The following is a 14,306-nucleotide window of genomic DNA, read 5'->3' on the forward strand; positions in this document are numbered from 1 at the left end:
AGCACTTGGTCTTGCTTACCCTGACCTTAGAGCTGGAGTTGCACCCTGTAATTATTCAGTCCTGCCTTTACCTGGTCCTCCCGCTGTGTCTTCAGAGACAGGGAAGGCTTTTGTTTCACAGGGTATTTCTGGAATCTTGCAAATGTGATGCTTCTGTGCATTTAGGCATGAAAGTGCAAATATCACTTTTGTTTATTTGGTGATGAATTTAGATTGGATTCTTCAGCTGGGAAAGATGTATTAGCTTTTTGTGGTAACTCTCATTAGTTTGTGTGATATTTTTTTTTTATTTTTTTTTATATACCCCCCCCCCCCCCCCCCCCGAAAAATTCATGGTTAGGAGCTTTAAAAATAAATAAAGGAATAATGATGTATGAGTCTATAGGCATTTTAAACAGATATTTGTGAATAAAAAAAATGCATTATAGAAAACACTGTGTTTGGCTATTCTGGTATCTGATGATAGTGTCAGTCTTGAAATACTGTTTAACTGTTCTTCCCTATAGTTTGGTCTTTCCAGAGGAATTGAAATAAATGCACACTTGCTATAGGGCTGAATTTTACTCTGTTTAGTTTCTTTCACATATTCTGACTTCTGTGACAATCTGTTTTCTAGCAGATGAGCACTACCCTTCATTCTCTGCCCTGACCAAAGCCAGAAAAAGTTTCATGAATTGCCTGTTTACAGCTTTGTCAACTTGTCACAGTATTCACAAACACAGAGAAAAAAATGCCTTCTGAGGTATTGTGTCAAGATACTTTATAGCTTTGACATCTGTTAAGCGTGCTACCTCACCATGGTCTGCACCAGGGGAATCTGTTCTGGTGCCTGGAGCACTTCCTCCTGCTTCTTCACTGGCCTTGGTGTCTGCAGAGTTGTTTCTCTCACATTCTCACCCCTATCTCTGGCTGCAGTGGTGCAGTTTTCCCCCGTCTTAAACACATTATCCCAGAGGTGCTACTGTCATTGATGATGGGCTCAGCCTTGCCCGGCAGTGGCTCCATCCTGGAACTGTTGGCATGGGCTCTATCAGACATAGGGGAAGCTTCTAGCAGCTTCTCACAGAAGCCAGCCCTGGAGCCCCCTGCTACCAAAACCTTGCCACATAAACCCAATACAGAAGGGCTACCAAAATGTCCTCTGCGAGGCATTAATTAGTGGACTTTGTCTTCCCAGAGATTCCCATCCCAATGGGGAACATGCAACAGCTACCTGCTAGATGATGTTGAACATTAATTTAGTGACATGTTCGTTTCCAGGGGATTGTGGTAAGAAAAATACGTATGGGTGTGTGTATCCCTGATTTTATTAATTTAATATTTGCTAAAACATACGTGCAGTGAGAAATAAATGAAGCAGCTGTCCATAACTGAGATTCCCCTGCACAGACCTGCCTTTCTCACCTGTTCTTCGCATCCCCTTCACATCCCCAGCTTTGCTTCCACACAAAGCCTTCCACGAGGGCTGACCTTGCAGGGTCAGCAAAATCCAATTCTGACAGGAAAACATAGCTGGAAGCTCCACAACATGCAGATTCTGGTGTCAATTTATGCTTGCATATAGGTATCTTTAAGTAATATCTTTCAAGGATTTGTGATATTTTCTTAGCAGGTTGAAGTTGAAGTTTACCGGAGAGATTCTAAGAAGCTTCCTGGCCTAGGTGACCCTGACATTGACTGGGAAGAGAGTGTCTACTTGAACCTCATCCTGCAGAAGGTAACAGTGATGCTTATCTAATTTTTACTGACTATTTATGCTGGAGAGGTTTCAGGGTAAGCTTTGGTCAGTCCCCTTTCCTCCCTAACTTGAGGGATTTGAGTACTTCTGGAGCATATAAAGAAAACATGGCTTTAATTTTGCCTTTCAGGGTCTACATGAACAGGACCTGAGTTGTTTGCTATTTTTCAGTAGAGCCTTAATAGCTTTCCTCAAAAACCTTTAAATATATCTAATAAAGTTGGGCTGAATTTTATGCTCTGTAACGAAGTTTTGCAAAATGGAAGGCTTTGTCAAGTTTGATAGCTTTTGAGAGTGAATGAGACTTTTAGACAAGCAACATTTCTGTTAGAGTTCACAGCACTGGTGCAGCTTAAGAGGGGGAACTGCTAGGTGGAAGTGCAGTAAAGGTCCTTGCATTACACTGGGATTTTGCTGCCCTTTATTAGAACTTTAATAAAACTTTTGTTGCTGCTGTTGGAAACATGAAGCTAGCACAAATTATTTCCTTAATTAACTCATAGGTTGTTTAGTTATTACATATGTTACATTGGTGCTTAGGGAAGCTGAATGTTCCTACAGTCATTTGGGATCCCTTAAAAGTTCTGTTGATGATGATCTCAGAAGAGACTGCTGGCTCATTGCACACACCCTGGAAAATAAATTGTTTTCATTCTCTCTGCTTCTTCCCAAAAGTCTCATTGCAGAACTTCTCTGCACAGGGCAGCTTCCACCCTTGTTTGCTCAATAAAACCAGAATCAGTTTGCTACAGTCAGAATTCAGAGATGCTGCTACAGCTGGACATGGCTGTCCAGAGCTATTGCACTTGCTCCTTACATGTGTTTTCAGGTGGCTTGGCAGGTTACATTAATGGTTTCTGACCTCTCTAATGTGGTGCTTGTGTTCATTAGTGTTTCTGGTTTTCCCTTTTTGAAGGGAGGTTATCTTTTCCATTCCCACTTTAAAATGTGCTTGTGTGTGTGTGTGTGATCCTCTAGCTGACCAGTAAGCCAGTGTTAAACAGTATTCACAGAAGTTTCTTTAGCCACAGGTTGTGCACTTCAGCAGCATCTGTGCAAAAAATTTCGGTATCACCGAGTTAATAAGTAGGCTTGAAGATTGTAGGAGTATAGTGAGGAGAATAAAGGAAAATAGCAAAACATATTGGCTTTCAGCCAAACAGCTAAAAAAAAAAATGAAGAGGGAATGTCTTCTGCTTCAGACATGAATGCTTTGTTTTTCTAACTAAACCTTTATTTCTCTATCTGGTGCTCTGTTATAGTTGGATTATGTAGTGACATGTGCTGTGTGCACGCGTTCCGATGGAGGAGATATTCATATTCACAAGAAGAAATCTCAGGTGAGTTTACTATATTATTACTGTGGATAAGAGGTTGGTGTGCAGTATTACCTAATCCTAAAAATCATATCAAAACCAGAGCTGTGGTTCTCAGGCTGGGATCTGACAGCTGCATTCTTGTGAAGCATCTCAAGTCTTTGTTTAGTGATATTTCCTGCCAGGCATCTAAATGTCCTCTATAGCCCCACTTGAAATCTTATAAAGACCTCTGCATGCTTTCAAGATTTATAATCTCGGCCTACAGGATTTTGGGTGGAGGATGGAGAGTGTATGTGCTGAGGGAGGAGTATGCCCAACTATTAACCAGTCAGAGGGTAAACCTGAAATTTTAGGAGACCAGAGTTAAGAGAATCCTTCAGGGTGTATCTGTACTATAGGGCTTTTGAATGGTAGACAATTTACTGATTATCTTTTTATTACTTTGAGATTCTTGTTTTCTCTCTAAAACTGCTCATTCAGTCTGTTTCCATGCCAGAGGCTTACATCATTTGCTTCTGTGCAGCATACAGTTAATCCAGGGTTTAATATAGTGGAGGAGACTGAATTAAAAGCACAGAGGGGATAGGAACAAGAAACGCTGGACTTCTTCAGTCAGTTTCCAGGAGATCTTGAAATAACTTCTCTTAGTTGGTAGCAATCCTTCTTTTGAAGGCTCCCACTCCCTTTAAAAGGCTGTTCCTCCCAGACATTCGCATTCCTTTAGCTCATTCAGCTGCTTGCATGGCTTTACCTAAAATAAACCAATGCTCTTTAATCCTTTAATTTTACCATTTTGAAACAAGCATTGCTTTGCCTACAAACAAAACTAGCAACACTGATTATTGTATGTGCAATTTGCATTAGTTAGGTGCGTAATTGTCCTGGTGCTGTTGAGGCACCACATTACAACACTGTAGGCCTTTTATTTCTCATTGTCTTTTCCACTGTTTGCTAGTGGAAACACCCCCAATTAACTTCTGCAAAAATTTTTGGAGAAGAATCTTTAAAGTGAAGATTTGAAACCTAGGAAGATGAGGGACTTGCCCTCACTGCCTATGAGCATTGTTCAGAGTAAGGAGGAGGTTTTCTGTTCCTCCTTAGAGGAATGTGGAACTGTGGGACTGCTTCTGAATTTTTGTCTTCCCTTTTCTAGGAGAAACTCAGCACACATTGGAACTTACCAGTACATATTAGTAATATTTCAGGATCATGAAGCTGATCTATGGAGAGAGAAAAGGCAATTCTATATACTGTGGAAAGCATGTTTGCAGTAGAGCATCTCATTGTAACATGCACCATCGAGGCTCAGTTTTAAATGAACAAAACCCAACTCTTTTGGACCTGTATTACTGCTCTGATGGTTCTTGCTTTAGAAAGCATTTATTATCCTGTCAGTGTACAGCCAGGTGTTGAAGAGCTAGAAGCCCTAGGACACCAAGTCCTATTCAGGCATAGGACTTGCTGTGCTATTCCAGAGCTACGACAAACATATTTTGTTCGTACCAGTAGAGTATCTAAGGTATGCAACCAGAAACTTGTTGCTGTCTAATGTTGTTTCTTGTCATGGAGCAACCTTTCTTTTTAATAACCTATATTTAAATGTGCATGTAGGCTTCATAAGTACAAATAAGGAAAAGCAATTTCTTATGACTTTGCATGGAGTGGTTTGTGGCAAGAGGATGACAAGCCTGGCAGTCTGGCCACATTCACAGTGCACTGAGATTTGACAGGTCCTTTAATTCAAAATTTTGTTTGCAAACAGAGGTGGAAACAAAGAAAGCTACCTGGTATGAATTCTTCGTCTTCTTTACCTGCTTGTTAATCTTGTTGGAATGATAAAATCTAAAGCCTTTAGCTATTTAAACACAGGTTGTTTTGAGAAGTGAAGTGACCAAAGGAGTTCAGGAGCTGCCTCAAAGGGAGGAACGTGCTAGAGGGAGCACAGTGGATAGAGAAAGAAGCAGAAGATGAGGCTGAGAAATCACGTGCTTGTCTTCCTGAGGGCTATGCTGCTCATTACTGAGTGATGTTAATCTCATTGTGGTACTAAGCAAACAGTAACAACGAAATTAACTGCATAGGCAAATAGTGCTAGGTCAACTACTCCACAGTAACTTTATTGCTGTGTGTGCTTTTATTTTGCGGCACATTGCAGTAACTTAAAGACAGCTCAAGGTGGTTTTCTCTGTTAATGAAAAGGCGGATGCCTTAGCTGTTCCATAGGATGGTGAGAGGTCAGGTACCCACAGGGACATTTACTGTGAAGCAACTGGTATTTGATAACTTGCATGTGAAAATTCAAGGATTTCAAAGGTTTTGTCACTATTGCAAAACAGGCTGTAGTCAGAAACCAGCTCAGCTTTGCCTGCAGGATGTCCAGCATCTCTAGGGTAAGTGAAAACATTGGCTGACTGAGCAGTGTGGGACTGTGGTGTTTTGGTATTACTTGCCTTCTGTCCAGTGCTTTCATTCCTGAGTACATTTAATTGAGATGTATTTTTTTTTTTCCCCCCCATATCTTTCTCAGCAAGTGTTTGCATCTCCTAGCAAGCACCCAATGGACAGTAAAGGAGAGGAGTCAAAAATCAGCTACCCCAACATATTCTTCATGATCGACAGCTTTGAAGAGGTGAGTTCCTCACTGCAGCTGCAGAGTTTTGTCCTATCCAGCCTTCTGCCCCAATCAACTGTTTTCTTGTACCTTTTGAACAAATGCTTTTGGCTAATCAAGCTTATCTTCTAGTAGGTTTATTTTATTTGACCTTCCTGTTTCTTTGATGTTTGGCATCTGGGCTTAAAGCTGGATTTTGGCATCTGTCTTTATGATGAACTGAAGCAAGACAGTCTAATTTGAGAGCTGCTTTTCTCAACACATGATTTGCAATGTGCACTGCCTGAGGTCTGGTTTTTTTGAAAGGCTGGGGTGGAGCATGCAGCTCCCTTGCTTTCTGCCATTTGTGTTGAAACTGCTTTGGGCCTAAGGGGGATCCTGGGAATCTGCATATATTTGAACTTTAACAGCTGCAGTTTGCCTTAAAGTGTTTCATCTTGCATCTTTGGCAGGTTTTCAGTGACATGACTGTGGGAGAAGGAGAAATGGTCTGTGTGGAGCTGGTGGCCAGTGACAAAAGCAACACCTTCCAAGGGGTGATTTTTCAGGGGTCTATCCGCTATGAAGCACTTAAGAAGGTCTATGACAACAGGGTAAGATGCTTCTGAAAGATGGCATCCTTGGCAACAGTGATGCTCTGACCAGTTTTTCTTTGCTGCTGAGTATGTTGCCTTTTTGTCCTGTTTATCATCTGCATTGTAGTCTGTCTTTCTTGGCTTTGAAAGTTAACTGAAAAATAAGGTTTTTGGCTCGGACAGCTGAGAGTATTCAGATCAGGATATATTAGTCTGGCATTTGCCAAAAGGAATGAAGTGGTGGAGTTAATAAGCAGTCAAGAATGTGACACAGGAATGGGTCTGAATAACACTGTTCTGGGTGCGCCTTCATTTTTGTGAAAGGTCACAGATATTTCTAGTTACTTCAGAGTTGTGTTTTGCATGGAGAACTTACAGCAAGGTAGTTATCAGAGTTTATGTAAAATAGCGTTTTCTTTAGTCTGTTTTGTACTTAACAGCTATTTTCAGAAGACCACTGTAGTTTCACTGCCACACAAAGAAGCTTTCTGTGCTTTCCTGCAGAATCATGAAATGCCAGCTCTTCTAGCTCCAAATTCAGTACTTACGATTGAGGTCAAGAGAGTGCAAAAGCCAATAAACTTCTCTGTTATGAAGACAGCCCTGAGAGGTTTTAAAAACAAACAAACAAAAAAAAAATATCCCCACAATATCTACTGTGATTGTAAACTTCAGTTCCCTTTGTTCCTACCCTTGTCAGGACAATTCCTGAGTAATTTTCTTTATCTTTAAATGTGAGTAATCACTCTCTTCTAGAAGTTTTTTGAGGGAACATGAAACCGGAATTGTTTCTCTGTTCCACCATTGTCTTATGGCCTTACAAAATCTGTAGGTAGGTTATGAAAATACATGAGAATGCAGAATCACTAAAGACAGTGTAAGAAGAAAGCCCTGTAGTGGAAAGACAGGATTTGATGTGTCAAAGTCACCTATTAACCTAGGAAATGTCCTGTTTGACCACACAGCTACTGTACGTTGTTATCACTTCAAATACTCAATTAAGGCCAAAGGTAAAAATTGAAATTTGACCATTCTTTTGACAGAACAGAAACAATCCCTCTATGCTGTTGAAGGTTACTTGATTTTGTTTGTATCAGGGGAGGTTTAGATTGGGTTTTAGGAAGAATTTCTTCACCACAAGGGGTGTCAAGCACTGGAACAGGCTGCCCAGGGAAGTGATGGAATTGCCATCCCAGCAGGTATTTAAAAGATGTGTAGATGTGGCCCTTAGGGACATGTTTTGGTGGTGGACTTGGCAGTAATGGGATAGCACTTGGACTACATGATCTTAGATGGCTTCTCCAATTCTTAGTGCAGTATGGTTTGTGTTACATGATGAGCATCTTGGCCCTTTCAGGCTATGAACTGCTGAAAGTTGTGATAAGCCACTTAAACTTATGGGTAAGTCCTACTTGTTTCACTTGGCAAAATCTTGGCTGTTTTCATATCGGTTTGTTCCTTTTTTTCCATTCTCAGTTCAGTTTTCAGTTCAGTTGTGTTAACTGGAAATTGAGCCCTTCTGGCTGTTGAGAGGGTTCAAGAGCTGTCAGGGTTTTCAGGTGAGCAGTGCAATGCAGGTTAGTTGTACATGAAGGCTGGTTCTTCAAGCTTTGGCCTTGACAATGTGGACTCACAAATATCTAAATTGGCTTGCCACCACATAGTGCCAGAATTGTGCAGTGCACTTTGCTAGTTTGAAGCATTGTGTGTGTATGTCTTATTGCATTTTGGACTCGAATGAGTGTCCCTGCACAGGCTGTGTTGAATTGTGCATGTGGTTTCTTGTGATCTGGTGTGACATGTTGTGTGTGTCTGGATGAAAACCTTTTTATTTTATCTCAGGGTGCCACTGGGTAACTCTGTCTTTTGGATAGCTGAAGGAGTTGATTCTTCTCTGAGCCTCTGTTTTTGTATCTGTAAGATTGCTTCCCCTTTGGACATCACTTCAGATTGTGCTAAACAGGCTTTTCGAGAATCCAGATCATTATCCACACTATGTTTTTTGACTTTCACTTTGTTTTTTACTTACTCTTAGATAACTTTGATAACATTCTCTCTTTTTTTTTTTTTTTTTTTTTTTAAGTATGGAGGTGATGTTACATGTTCTTCCTCTCCTGTCTTGATGCATTGTAGGTGAGTGTTGCAGCTAAGATGGCTCAAAGAATGTCTTTTGGCTTTTATAAATACAACAACATGGAGTTTGTGCGAATGAAAGGGCCACAAGGGAAAGGACATGCGGAGATGGCAGTGAGTAGAGTTTCTACTGGTGACACTTCACCATATGGGACAGAAGAAGATTCAAATCCAGAATCCCCAGTGCATGAGAGAGTAAGTAGTGGATGAAAATACTGACTTAAGGTTAAACAAGAACATATTTTGTTCCCAAACCAGTAGACAGACTGAAGATGGGATTAACTTGCATCAGGGTTCTGAACTTGGGTTTCCCTGTGTGTATTTTGAGCACGCTCAGTATATGCAGATGAATTTTTAGCTCACTTTTCCTTGAGCGCATGCTAAATACAGAGATGACTGGATGATTCATACTTCTGGAGGAGTGTTTTGTTGAAACAACAGCAATGTTGATGCCAGAGAAAATGATGATTCTGCCTGTTTTCTATGAAAATTAATAGATTCCATTTCTGTACAAGATGGGATTTACCTAGAAATGTAGAATTTGTATATTATGTAGATTGCTTTCTAACCTTCACAGGAAATGGTACTGTTAGATTTTGTCACTGATGAATGCTGCCAATGTGAAGCCTGTATAAAATTAAAGCAAAGAGTACAGATTTAGAGGCACTACCATATTTTTGCTTAATTTTAATGCAACTGGAGTAAAATGGCAATAGAGTCAGTCCATAGATGCTGATTTCACCCTTATTCAGTCCTATGTGTTTCTCATAGAGGCATTTTACTTTGTTAATGAGGATTGGGCAGTGTCTTCAAAATACCTATACAGATATGTCCTGACCTGGGATGGGTGGTTCCTGATGGATTCTAGTATAGTTTCCTGTGTATACAATAGCTAAGTTGAGTAATTTAAAGGTCTGCAGGACTCCTTCTGAATGTCTCTATACAAGCTGTATGATTTTTGTTTCTGGCTTCCTAAGTGGCAAAATGAGCTGCCAGCAGAGAGCTCATTAACTGGATGTGCTTGCTTTCTACTGTAGAGATACAGCCAGGAGAGATCAGGCCTGGAGGGACTTCCTGAACTTTTGGCTCCAGGAATTCCAGTGTCAACTGGGAAATGTCACAATAGATTTGATAATGTATGATTGCTGCTTTTGGCTAATGGTTTTAATGGTGATTTGTATATTTCTGGTTTTCCCTCCAGTTGTGATATGAAATGGCTACAGAATTAAAAAACTGCACTAAAGAGAGGATTACTTGGGTGGTAAAATGCTTCTACTTTTTTTAACAGCAATGATAGAGGGGACAACAGTGTTTTTCTGCAGTGCAACAACAACCTGTTTGCCTGTCATCCTCACTCACATGTCATCTCCCTCTTTATTTGTATGGACAGAGATGAGCAGTATCAGGTGTCACCTCAGGGACAACTATGGGATTGTGAAATTAACTGTGAAGGAAGAAAGATGAGATAGAAATTACCTCAATTGGCAAAGTAGATATCCCTATTTATTTTTTTAATTTGAGATGAAACTAAAATATTACTAGCAAAACCAGTATATAAGCACTACATTTCAGTTCTTTCTGAAATAAGTATGGTTGACTGTAACTGTGGTTTACTCAAGAGCAACTACTGCTCTGAAGGAAGGGTGCCTTTATAGTTTCATCCCTAATCTGTGTTTTACCTTAGACAATTATATACTTGTGTTAGTCATCACTTGAACTGACCAAATCATCAGGGGTATCTCCACTTGTTTTTCCCATCCCCTATTGAAATATGATATACATGTAATTGTACATTGACTTCACTTTTGAGTCAGGATCTTGGGCTGAGTAATTGCCTTGTGACCCTGCTTCACAGAGACACTGTGACCTTTCGCAGTGATCCCATGTGACATCCTTCTAAGCAGGGAAACTACTACCTTGTGTTTGCCAAAGAAATGAAGATGCGCGATTTTAGTGTATGCAATACATTAAGTTTCCTGAATTTCAACATGCAAAAATAAAATTGATGTTCTTGGTACCTAAATTATTAATTTTCTTCTTTCATGACTATAAATTCTTAAAAGTCATCAGCTCAGGAGAAACTTTATGACAGTGGAGGTTGATGATACATCAAAACATTTTCACCTTGATGAGCATCTCGAAGCTGAGATGACTCTTCACTTGACATTTTCTGGCCACGCTGATAAGCGTTACAGCTAGACGCCAGTCACGATTCTTATTTTTACACATATCATTGCCTCGTGGCACATATTTGAGACTGATTATTTCTTACTAGAAGCATTAGAACTTTTCAAACAGAACTTCCTCTAGCATTTGTTTTATTTCCCTTTCAGGTCACTTCTTTCAGCACGCCGCCAACCCCAGAACGCAACAATCGCCCATCCTTTTTCTCCCCATCCCTCAAGAGAAAAGTGCCCCGAAATCGAATTGCCGAGATGAAAAAATCCCACTCGGCAAATGACAGTGAGGAGTTCTTCAGAGATGATGATGGTGGAGGTGAGAGAAGTAGTATCAGCTAAACAGACTTGTCTGGAGAGGATGCAGATCACAGTGATGAATTTCATGAAAGGTGAAAAATAAGCAGTGTCCTTGGTCTGGCCTGTGCTGCCTCCAGTGCATACAGACCTGTTGTGGACAGGAATAGCCTATGAGGACCCACTTTGCTTACTTTTGCTGTATGCAAGTGTGAAACAGCAAGAGAATTATACTTATCCTAGCTGCCAGAGTCAGATTCTTCTGACCTGATGACCACAATGCTCTTGGCATAGTGGTAATGTGTGGGGAGAGGGAATAGCCTCCTTCCTCCGACACTGTTATGCATCTTGCTAGAGTAGCTGCTGTTACATATTCTTCCTTTGCTAGGGCCTCTTTGTTTAGATCAGGACCTACTTTTAAACAAATGAATCCCAGAGCTTGGATCACTCTTGTCCAGAATTGTTCCGTTCACTTCAACATCTGTTTTTAGCACTGTGGGACAGGGCTTATTTTTTCATGGGAATGGAGGGAAAGTTCAGAATCGCTCAAAAAATGCAGCAAATCCATTCCTGGCTGTGGGAGAGACCTGCAGCTATAAAACATGTCTCTAGCTTACAGTGGACTTGGTATCCTTTTGTTTAAAAGTTATTTGTGGACTTCTAATTATGAGAAGAATGGCACTGCTGAAGTGTACCAGGTTTGGCGAAGGGCATATTAATGCCGGCTCTCCGCTATCTGGTAGATGTCAGTTTTCTTCATAAGAAACAATTTTTCTTCTGTTAACACTTGTGAATTTCTACATGAGTAACTTATTAATTTTAGGGATATTCTATTATTTTGTGTATGGGTTAGGATTCAGCGTGCGCAATGTGGTAGCATTTCAGTCCCTGTCCTGGCTGCTTACAAATGCTGCCAGCTGCTGATACCATTCATTAGCTTCAGTTGTAAATAGTGAACTTTTCTGTCAGGCAAGACCTCACTGATAAAAAAAAATAGTAGTGTCCTGCATGTGACTTACCTCTAGACAATGAATGGCAGGCTTTCCTTTTGTCTTCCTTTTTTTTTTTTTTTTTTTTTTCACTTTCAGGAGCGTTCCAGTGAAACACATAAAATACAACAGTCACCTTGAACTTGTTGTCTTTTGCCTTTACAGATCTGCACAATACAACGAATCTGAGGTCGCGGTCCTTATCCGGAACAGGACGCTCTCTGGTGGGCTCGTGGCTGAAGCTGAACAGAACAGATGAGAACTTTCTACTCTATGCACACTTAACTTACATCACTTTGCCATTGCATCGGATTTTAACAGGTGAATTTTAGCATGTATTACGCATAAGCAGGGAGTCCTTTAGTTCCTAGACAGTCTTCTGTATCAGGGGATTCCTCTATTAAGACAGAGAAAAAAGTATTCTCTGTAAGGAAACATCACAAACCTCCTTTGCTGACTAGCAGTGAATCAGTATGAACAAGTAGAAGGGTATCAACCTGTACTCTGGCTGTGGGCCAGTTTTGCTCCGTGATGGTTCAGGCAAGTTGGTAATTTGTACTAACAAACACCCAGAGGAACAGTAGTTGCTTTACTACTGGAAAGTTCATCCATCTCATGAGTGTATGCAACTTGTTGTAAGCCCATCCACTGACATCAATAGTTGTAGCAAGACTTGTGGGTGGGAGGGTTACAGAAAGGCAGCTCTGGAATTTGGAGTGACCTCCTTTGCCTGTTTTGACTCTTGGTTTCCATCTAAGCTGCTTGGACTGGTCAGAGTTAGGCAAGATGTCTGTAAATCTGTCAGGTGTCCAGTGTCTTTAACTAGACATAATGATGTTTGTGTGTCATACCGTGAATCATCAGAGTCCCCTATGTTGTTGGTCCAGCTATGTCAATTACTACACTGAAAGCCAACTCTGCATTTGTTCAGCTGTGCTAGGGTAGCACAGTAAGTTGGATTTTACAAACTGCAAACAGTTAATGAAGTTTTGATTTTCATCCAAATAACTCTTGACTGCCTACAAATACAGGTGGACTACAGAAAACAATTGGTCTGCTTGAACTCTTTATCAATCAGCAAGCCTGCTAGCCTTTAAAGGATCCAGCTTGCAGAATGAGGATGCCCATGGAACTCTTGAGACAATTCTGAAAACTGAAAAAGCAGCAGTGGTTAAGGGCTCTCTCCTGTGTCTAAATGTAGTAGCAATTTCTTTGACACAGACATTGCTAGTGCCTACTACTGGAAAACACATACTAATCTTCTCAGGCAGGCAGAAAGTTTGATCTCAGGCAAAACCATTGCTGAACTCCAAATCTAGACCAGAATAAAGTTGGAATCCCCTGGAATAAAGCTGTGGTTCCAGCTCAATGTAAAGTTCTGTTTCTAACCTTGGAAGATCCTTAGAATTGTTACTTCCTCTAAGAACTTAATCTTCTTTCTTCTTTTCCTATCTGGCAGGTGGGGTGACTGCTGAATGGTTTTTTCTGAGCTATGGGCTTTTGATCAGTGCCTGCTTTTTCCTGTGTGAGTCTAAAAAGAGGACACACCTTGTCTATTACACAGTGGTTGTAGTAGGCTTGTCTTCATTTGCAGGCTCAGCTTTCAGAGCCTGTTGCAAAAGTAGACCGGCTTTTACTCTACAGAGAAGGAAATCGTAGTTGGTAAAGGTAAAGGTGGAAATTATAATTAGCAAAGAGATGTTTCTACATTTGCCCTTTCACTGTAAGTAGAGATTGATTTCCATTTAGAAGAAATTACAGATTCCGGTAAAAATTGCTCCTCTGTAATTAAGGGTGGATTTTGAACAATGGTTCTGCAGAACATGCAATTATGCCTTATGATAATTGTGTTGATGATCTTACAGCTAGTTAGCTGGAGTTATCAAGCTCACTCATTCTCTCACCACAGGCATTCTGGAGTTCACAGAAGATGTATTGTTCCTGCTGGCATTTAATACTTGCTTAAGTGGGTGGCATAAATGCCTCCATGCTCAAATATTTGCTTTGAGCTTGAACATCCTTTCTGAGACTTAATTTGTTTAACATACGGTTGCAGGAGTTGGTGTATATATTGAGATGCACAGAAATAGGACACAAAATGTCTGGGCTGTAAGGCAGAATTCTAATCTGCAGTTTTTCACTACCTGTGTTTGCTTTAGCTTGGCACATTGGGTAGAGCCCATTTCCAGTGCTTTTTTGGAATTAATGCACTTGTGCTGGTGGCAGCTTTCCAGCAAGCGGGAGCATTACATGTGGGGTAAAGGGGGAAAGATGCTAATCTCCTTTGGGTAATTTAGGAGGCCTGTACTAAGAAACTGAAGTCCCAGTGGCAGTGATCAAAGCACATTTTAAAATGTCTGGAGTTTATACGTATTGATAAGACTTCCTCTGCTCTGAGCCTTCTCTCCATGCTAGATAATCACACTTCTCTCAGCCTCTCCTTGTGTGTCAGATGATCCAAACCCTT

The 14,306-nt window shown here is 40.6% G+C and overlaps 1 protein-coding gene across 2 annotated transcripts in view; it reads left to right on the forward strand.

Moving 5' to 3' along the window:
- The window catches only part of KIAA0930 (KIAA0930 ortholog), a 76,998-nt gene that overhangs the window by 56,852 nt on the left and 5,840 nt on the right, over nt 1-14,306 (forward strand). The window contains exons 3-9 of one of the 2 annotated variants that reach the window (XM_065672868.1): nt 1,610-1,717; nt 3,001-3,078; nt 5,585-5,686; nt 6,121-6,261; nt 8,377-8,571; nt 10,710-10,872; nt 12,005-12,160. In XM_065672868.1, coding sequence (XP_065528940.1) covers nt 1,610-1,717; nt 3,001-3,078; nt 5,585-5,686; nt 6,121-6,261; nt 8,377-8,571; nt 10,710-10,872; nt 12,005-12,160 — 943 coding nt within the window. The remainder of the gene's footprint in view (nt 1-1,609; nt 1,718-3,000; nt 3,079-5,584; nt 5,687-6,120; nt 6,262-8,376; nt 8,572-10,709; nt 10,873-12,004; nt 12,161-14,306) is intronic. The other variant, XM_065672874.1, reaches the window with a different exon arrangement.

Source organism: Lathamus discolor, chromosome 1 (genome assembly GCF_037157495.1).
Source record: "Lathamus discolor isolate bLatDis1 chromosome 1, bLatDis1.hap1, whole genome shotgun sequence".
NCBI lineage: Eukaryota > Metazoa > Chordata > Aves > Psittaciformes > Psittacidae > Lathamus > Lathamus discolor.